Genomic DNA, 8,931 nt, shown 5'->3' on the forward strand with positions numbered 1-8,931 from the left:
CTATTTTGTGGTGAATCTACTTCTTGTAAAGATAATTCTTTCCGTCTTAACTTGGCAGACCAACGAGTAATCATAGCTTGAGCATTCAATACATATACTATCTGTGTTCGTCCATGTTCGTCTCATTTAGTGTAACCTATTTAGGTGGTAAGTAATTTTTTTTTTTAATGTAAATGCACGCAGACGACAACATATGTATCAAAATTTTTAAATACAGTAGAATTGAAACTTAGATCCTCTAATTCAGTATAAAATTATCAACTAATGGAGTAATGGTTATATATATACAGTGATAGCGATAATAAATAATTTTTTTGAAGTTGTGTGGTCTAACAAGATAATATTGTGGGCTATGTCTAGATAGCACATATTGAATCAGTGCAGTTGTATTTTATTTATTTTTTGTACTTTTGAGCCACGTGACAGGACTTTAAATCTACGACCCATTATTGCTTATGTCTAGTGCGTGTGTACGTCCCCTGCACACGTGAACACCTTCGTATTAATTTATTGCATTTCATATTTTATATTCTGAGTTTCGTGTGGCTACAATTTATTTATCAAAATTAATAATATTTTAATAAAAAAATTTTAAAAAATTTTTAAACTCTAAAATATAAGATGTATTCTTGTATATATTACAGTGAGTGTACATGCAATATTTTCTACCGACTGTCCCAAGAGCAAGTGGTAAAGGACTTGGTGGTTCGTATTCGAGATCCAAGTTTGAATTCTAATTGATTCACATTTTTAGCTAACTTTATTTCTAAATGAAATAAATGAAGCGGGTAGCGTGTTATCTATCTTTCTCAAAAAGAAAGTGATAAGCTGCACTCCATGCATTTTTAAAGTAGGTTTTTTTATAAAATTTAATAAAAGAAAAATTTTCTACATAAAATTTAATTTTTAAAAAATTTTAATAGTATAAATCGTGTGAATAAAGTCAATCATCGTCGAATCAAATATTTTATTATTGTTCAATTATTGAAAATATACGAGAGTACAGAAATCTCCGTGCTTTTGAAGAGGTAGGAGACTAAAGTCTGGAGCTATATATATGCGCGCGAGGGATGATCTTTACATGCATATATTGCATTTCCTACTAAACTCTAAAATTCATACGCACATTGTATATTAATAGAATTCCCATAGTGTTGGTGATATGGGCATATTATCATCAGCGCATGGTCGTGTTCTCCTCTTCGTTTTTCATCTCATATTTAATGCGGCGGCTGCTGCCGCCGCCGCAGGGCGGTGGGACCTCCTGCAGGGCAGCATCGGCGTGTCGGCCATGCACATGCAGCTCCTCCACAACGACCGCGTCATCATCTTCGACCGCACCGACGTCGGCCCCTCCAATCTCACCCTCGCCGGCGGCGCCTGCCGCCACGACCCCAACGAACTCTCCATGAAAGTCGACTGCACCGCGCACTCCGCCGAGTACGACGTCGCTGCCAACGCCTTCCGCCCGCTCACCGTCCTCACCGACACCTGGTGCTCATCCGGCACCGTCGCCCCCGACGGCACCCTTGTCCAGACCGGTGGGTACAACGACGGCGACCGCAACGCCCGCACCTTCAGCCCGTGCGCGAATGCCGCCGCCTGCGACTGGACGGAGCATCAAAACGTCCTCGCGGTCCGCCGCTGGTACGCCACCAACCAAATCCTCCCCGACGGCCGCGCGATCATAATCGGGGGCACCGGCCAATTCAACTACGAATTCTACCCTAAAACCAATGGCGCCGATGCCGCTGAAATTCCCCTCCCCTTCCTATCGCAAACACACGACCCCGAAGAGAACAATCTCTACCCGTTCGTCCACCTCAATATCGACGGCAACTTATTCATATTCGCGAACAACCGCGCCATACTATTCGACTATGTGAGAAACGCAGTGGTGACGACGTACCCGGAAATGCCGGGCGGCGACCCCAGAAACTATCCGAGTACGGGCTCTTCGGTGCTGCTGCCGCTGAAGCCGGCGCCGACCGAAGCCGAAGTGCTCGTCTGCGGCGGGGCCCCGACGGGGTCCTGGGTGCAGGCGTCGCAGCACGGGAACTTCCTGCCCGCGCTGGCTACCTGCGGCAGGATTAAGATCAACGACGCGGCGCCGGAGTGGGCGATGGAGACGATGCCGATGCCGAGGGTGATGGGCGACATGGTGCTGCTACCGTCCGGCGAGGTGTGTGTGTCAACCGATTATCCATCTCTAAATTGATTTATTTATAAAAATTCAATCATTTCGAAATTAATAAAGAGTAAATCTACAATCCAAAATAAATTGCAATTCTCACCCAAAGCCTATTTTCTTTTCTATAAATCTTTAAATTTTTGAATGGGAAAATGTAGAAATTATATAATTTCTTTCTGGTCGCAGATTTAATAGACTTTTTTTTTCTGCAATAATTCCTTTAAAAAAGTTATAATTTGTCAAATAATTTCTGCAAAAAAAAAAATTTGGTAAACTAACTCTATTCTATCTAACTGAGCAGCACGTCGTAGAAAGAAGTGAAAGATTATTGTGATCAATTACTGTCTTTATTAAAAGCGATGATTCGTTTGTCGGTTTTAAAAATTTCATTTGTATAGATTGTTAGGATGAAAACCACTTAAAAAAAATACGGTAGATTATTCGTCATTTTTAAAATATGAGAGATAAACCGTGAATTGTTTGTAGTCTTCATTTTAAAATCGAAAAATGATAAACAATTTGTCGTCTTCCTAGTTCCTAAACTAAGATAAAATTAACGTCCAAATAAATTTTTGACAAAACTACTTAAAGAAACATAAAATTTTTTAGGATTACTTGGAACAAAATTTTAAACTTGGCATTTCTCTTTCGCAATTCAGGTGCTCATAATAAACGGAGCGGGTACGGGGGCGGCGGGGTGGGAGATTGGCCACAATCCTGCGCTGGCGCCCGTCTTGTATCGTCCCGACGCAGCGCCCGGCGCACGATTTGCTGTGCAAGCCCAGGGGACGGTTCCCCGGATGTACCACTCGACAGCGGTGCTGCTCCGCGACGGCCGGGTGCTCGTCGGGGGGAGCAACCCGCACGAGCGCTACGTCTTCGCTGATGTCGAGTACCCAACGGACCTCAGCCTCGAGGCCTTCTCGCCGGAGTACCTCGACCCCGCCTTTGCAGCCTTGCGGCCGCAAATCATTTCTCCCCTACTCCTTATAAACCACGGGACACCGTTCCCTCTGCGGTTCCACGTAGGGCAACTGTCGGCGAACGGCGTGTCGGTCACGATGGCGTCGCCGGCGTTCGCGACGCACTCGTTCTCGATGAACCAGAGGCTGCTGATTCTGGAGACAATGAATCCGAGGGCGGTAGGAGATGCGGTTTACGAGGTGATCGCAACGGCGCCGGCGAAGGCGGCGCTGGCGCCGCCGGGGTACTATATGGTGTTTGTGGTGAATAATGGGATTCCAAGTGAGGGCGTATGGGCGCAGATACAGTGAAAAATATATGTTGCTTTTGAATGATACAGCATATAATAATAAGCATAGGAAGATGAATTAATGAAGAAGAAATAAAATGTGTGTGAAATGTGTGTGACAGTGTGTGTATACTAGATATGCATGCATGTGAAACAAATCACATGCTATTGTGCTCTCTATCATTACTTTGTCAATTGGATTAATTTGTTAAACTGGGGGACTATGATCCTGGCCAAGTTTTTAATAAATAAATTGGAATAATTTTTAGTGCTAAATTGAAATGTTTCTAGTCTCATGGCTATTTAGCCACTTACATAAATATTTCTCTTTTGTGTCCTCTCGTTTAATCTTTTGTGTCCTCTCGTTTAATTGCAAAATTACTGCTTATTTTTGCTCGTGGACATAGATATATAAGTGGCCAAATCACGTAAACCGATTATATATATGGTTTATGTTTTTCTCTTTCCCAATATTCTATTGACTTTTTGCACTCGAGTAAGTAGAATATTTTAGCATTAATCGTATTGTCAAGAATGTACATATTGGAATAATGTCATGTGAGCCGTCAACACATAAACAATATTTAAGATTGGTGTTGTCTAACATGTAAAACATTTTCCGTTATAAGCATACCAATGCGATGTGTTGATGCATAAATAATTTAATTCTACTTGTGGGCACACACTGGCTAGTTGTGAAGTCTCGTAGACTGATTATGCGGTTATGTTTTTTTCTCTTTCTGAATTATTTGTTGACTTTCTGTACTCAAGGAACTAGAATACTTTGACTTTTTTAATATTTTCAAGAATGCTCTGGAATAATATTATGCAAGCTGTCAGCACATCAACAACTGATAAGGTCAATATACGTAAAGTATTTCTTATTATTGAGATACTAATGTGATGTCCTCACGTGTAAAGTACTATAAGTAATAATCGGCATACACATGTAAAAATAATATAAAATAACTATTTGTCTCTAAAAAGCTTCACTCGTCATAGAATGCATTTTTAATATCGGATAATTTAGCAATTTCCCTCACGCCTTGATTCAAAAAACTCTAATAGAGAAACAATGTGAAATTAATAATTAAATAAAATAAATATATGTAATCGACAGAAGAATATTGTCTTTACAATTAGGATCAATTTCTTATATGCCCTTCAAAAAAATATAAACTCATCTTTCAAATATACCAAACTTTTCAAATCTAGTCCTCTAATTACAACCCAAAATGTGCCTAATACACCCTCAAGGCAAGGGTATTTTGGAAAGAAATTGATACTATTTGAGGGAGGCATAATCATAATAGACAAAAGTCAGGGACAAATTTGAAAACAGGAGTAAATTAGATATATTTTAAAACCATCCAAAATACCTGATATTCCATACCCGACCCGGATCCTATCCGGATCCTATCCGGATGTGAACCGGTTCCAATTAAAAATAGATAGTATACGGGTAAAAAAAAATTATCCATTAAAGTTTCGAGTATGGGATCCAGATACTTTATATATCTCCAAACTCGACTTGGATCCAACCCGAACCCAACCTTTTAACGGGCAGGGTCCGGAAGAGTTTTCAAATCCGGATCCAGATTCGGATCCGGATCTGGATCCGGTAAAATACCCAATAGTAATATAACATATCGAACTTCTGCAATTATGAAGTTCGGTGGGAATTAGCTTAAAAAACTAATTAAATAAGTTCCGGCATGGTTTGGAGAGCATTCGAGAGTTTTCACCGCAAATTGGACACGAAACGAACTCGAGAAGTTGAATCTATCTGAGTTGCAGATTTTGCATTGAGTACCGGTATTGGGAAGTGAGTACCGGTATGCAATGCAAAGGGTGGAAAACATGCCCTTGGGAATTGAGGTATCAAGCTTGGGTACCAGAACTAAATTGATGAAATTTGTATTGCGTAACGATATGCGGGATTTAGTACCAGTACGCAATGTAAATATTGGAAATAAGGCTCTTGAATTTTGAGGTACTGGGAACCGGGTACCAGTACTGGATGCCCGAGTACCGGTACTCAGCCTGACAGAGTGCTGTTTTTGAAGTATAATTTGGTAAATTCATTAGGGGCTTGTAAATAGGGGTCCCCACCCCCCTTCTTCTGCAGAGAACACACACACACACACGCGCGCGCGCGCGCGTATAGATAGAAAGAGAGAGAGAAGAAGCTCATCTCTCTCCCTCTCTTCTTCCTTCTATCCAATTTGGAGACCTTGGTGGAGATCGAACTCGGGAAGCTTGGTGGAGCGGTGAATCAAGCTCTTGGACGCTTGGTGGCTCCGGACACTTCCGACTCGAGGTTCGTTTTTTGATAATGAAATTATGGTTTTGAGTTTAAACCACCTAAATGGATTTCTAGCAAACCCTAGGCTAATTTAGGCTACAAATTGTAGAGATTAGCAAGTGGATTTGGGTTTCTCCTCTAATTTTGGGAAAGCTAGATTGAAAGAGAGGTTTGCTTGTGAAGGGTTCTAAAAATATTTTAACCCTTTAGAACCCTAATTGGGGGTTAGGAAAGCATGTGAGGCTATTTGATTTTTAGTAGAGAAATCATTTAGTGGTTCGAAATTGATAATGAATGAATCTCTTGTATAGAGAAAGGAAAGCTTGCGAGCAAGCTTGGAGATCCAAGAGATTGGCCTAATTGCAAGTGTCTATAAGCAAATAGGAAGCTTGAGGTGGGTTGTGCTTCAACGAAATGAATAGGTCGCTTCCATGCCAAAGTGTGAAGTATGGCATTATTATTATTGATGCATGCATATAATGGTAGATTAATTGATTTAAATGAGTAGGCATAATTTGTATGCTATTTATAATATATCTACCATTGGACAGGAATTGGACAAGAATATAGGCATGTAGAATATATAGGATATGTGTATGCCTAGGTATGATTATTGAACTAGGTCAGATGAACTCTAGAAAAATTAGAGAACTCGACAATTGAAAACAAGAACTAGATGTCATGAACCCTAGATTTGGACAACTAAGATAACTAGTCGAATGACTGGACATGAAATCTAGTGTCATTGAATATAGGTTGAATATTGAATCTAGAGTTGGATAAACCTAGGTGGGAATGACATAGGATCTAGTGTGATTGAACCTAGATTATGAATTATAGTGGTAGGATGACCACTTGGACATGTAATTATGAACCTAGAGAGGTCGACATCATAGGGTATGTGACCAACTCTTGAGACTTGAAAAGTGGATTTCGGAATCCCAGGACTTGTGATTTCCGATAGATCTTGGTCGTGGGTGCGTGCGCATATTCTTCTCCCATCGCAAGAACTTCGAGGATTGTGATTAAGGAAGATTCTTGGCCGCAGGTGCATGTGGCATGTTCCTCTCCCACCGGAAGAATCTTCGTCCGCTAGGGTGTATGTGGCAAGTTCCTCTCCCTATCGGGGATGCGGCTGCGGGTGTATGCGGCATGTTCCTCTTCTACCGGGGGATCCCTGACCATGGGTGTACGCAACTCTTTGCGGCCCGTCGAGTGCCTTGGTATGTGGATCGAAGGCTAAGGTGTATGTGGCATGTTCCTCACCTCAGGCCTGGATATGAGCGGTTGTCTGCTGATGATTGACTCAAGACCAAGTCTGGTGGTATAGCTTGGCTAAGATAAAAGAATCTCAAGAGCGAATGGTAAATGATATGAATTGTGTAATAGAAAGTAAAAAGGGTAGATCTACTTGAATTGGTTGCATTGTTGCATTTTGTGAGGCATAAGCTGATAATTGTCAGTTGTGTACAGTTATATATTTATATATATTGGACTAACTTGCTTATATTGCCTTCTTTGGAACTGGTGGGTTGATCTTTTCCCTTGGGTGGCCGTACTCACTGGGAACTAAAGAAATAAACAAAAATTGTATTAAGTTTGGTTGTATTTGAAAGTTAAAAAAATGTAAATTTAATGTAAATATGATGTAAATGAGCTGAATGCTTGTAATAGTTTAGCGTTTTATATTTGATGCCTTTTTTATGCATTCGATATGTGAATTCTATTGCTGGTTGGAACCACATGAATTGTACTGTTTGCGATGCCTTGGACGTACAGGAGAAATTTTGTCCGTTCGGCGGTCTGTCAGCACGCCCGAATCCGACCAAAGAGGCGGGTCTCGGGGCATAACAGATAAGTTGGTATCAGAGCATAGAAATGGTTTAGGTGGATCTAGGAGACCCTAAGATAGTGAACCATAAGGATTTAGGCTTGTGAGAGAGAAGGATATGTGGCTTGTGGCGAATAATGAATTGATTGGGTCAAGTGTTGTATGCCTCTAAAAAGGATATTAAAGATAGACTCAAGGTGCAGTTTATTCTCAGCCGAGTGTGTTCATATTGGGTGCACACAATATGAAACCAAGAGATAAGAATAGGCTCCCTTGCATGACTTTCGCATGATTTGAGTCTGGGTCAATGTTAACTGTTTTGTGGTTGACCTAGAGGGTGGAGGATTGATCGAGTTATCGTGTTTCAGGAAACGATGGCATCGCATGGGCGATCTTCGATGAGATCAACGTAGGATGGGATAAGTGATGTCCTTGAACAATCCAGAGCGAGTGGAGACTCGGAGCTCCGTGAACAGTTAGGAGTGCTTGTGGGCGTGGTGCAGTGTCAGCAAGAGGCTGCCTTGCGCTAGGAGAAGCAGATCAAGAGACTCCAATAGACTGTGGAACAACTGGTGACCATTCCAGTTGCGGCTTGTCATGCACACCAGATGCGACTCGTCATGTACAGCCTAGTCTCCCTCTTGTAACTTGGGAAGAATTTCGGAGATTGATGTTTTCTGCTTATTTACCCCAAAGTGAAAAGAGAAAGCTTCAAGACAGGTTTAGGAAGCTACAGCAAGGAGATCGCTCGGTGAGAGAATATGAGCGGGAGTTCTTCCGAATTGTGAACTGTGTTCCAACTGTGGTGCGAGATGACAAAGACAAGGCCGATTGTTTTGTGCGGGAACTTCGGCTAGAAATCTTCAAAGTTGTGCACCCTCTTAAGTTGCAAACTTTTGCCGAAGTCTTAGATCGGGCCTTATGGGTGCAGCAAGGTAATGCCTTCACACGAAAAAAGCGCGAGTCTCTCAAACGAAAAAGGGGACTGATGTGACCGAGGAACAGTTCGGGCGGTCAATCAAGCTCTAGGTGACCCCAAGACAATTGCAATTGCAATTCCGAACCCCGAAAATGTTTTCTACCCAATCTTCTTCGGGGTGTGTTATTTGTGTGGTTCTCATCAGGCGTGGCGGTGTGCGCTGCGGGAAGAAAGATGTATTCGACGTAGGCAACCGGGTCTTATGCAGGATAAGTACCCGCTAGGGGATAGCCGAACCCTAACACTAGTGACGACCTTCTCCTCTCCGAGACAGCCTGCGAGTACGCCACCTGTGGCACGGTCTGGAGAGCGAGTGAGGATGCTCGGCACGGTCTAGAGAGCAAGTGAGGATGTTGATGCAACCGGAGGGTTT

The 8,931-nt window shown here is 42.0% G+C and overlaps 1 protein-coding gene across 1 annotated transcript; it reads left to right on the forward strand.

Annotated features, from left to right (window-relative positions):
* On the forward strand, positions 1,071–3,719 carry LOC109720947 (aldehyde oxidase GLOX-like). Its single transcript, XM_020248316.1, has 2 exons — positions 1,071–2,182; positions 2,851–3,719. The coding sequence occupies exons 1-2, from the start codon at positions 1,163–1,165 to the stop codon at positions 3,463–3,465; spliced, it is 1,635 nt and encodes a 544-aa protein (XP_020103905.1). The 5' UTR covers positions 1,071–1,162; the 3' UTR covers positions 3,466–3,719.

Source organism: Ananas comosus, linkage group 15 (genome assembly GCF_001540865.1).
Source record: "Ananas comosus cultivar F153 linkage group 15, ASM154086v1, whole genome shotgun sequence".
Classification (NCBI taxonomy): Eukaryota; Viridiplantae; Streptophyta; class Magnoliopsida; order Poales; family Bromeliaceae; genus Ananas; species Ananas comosus.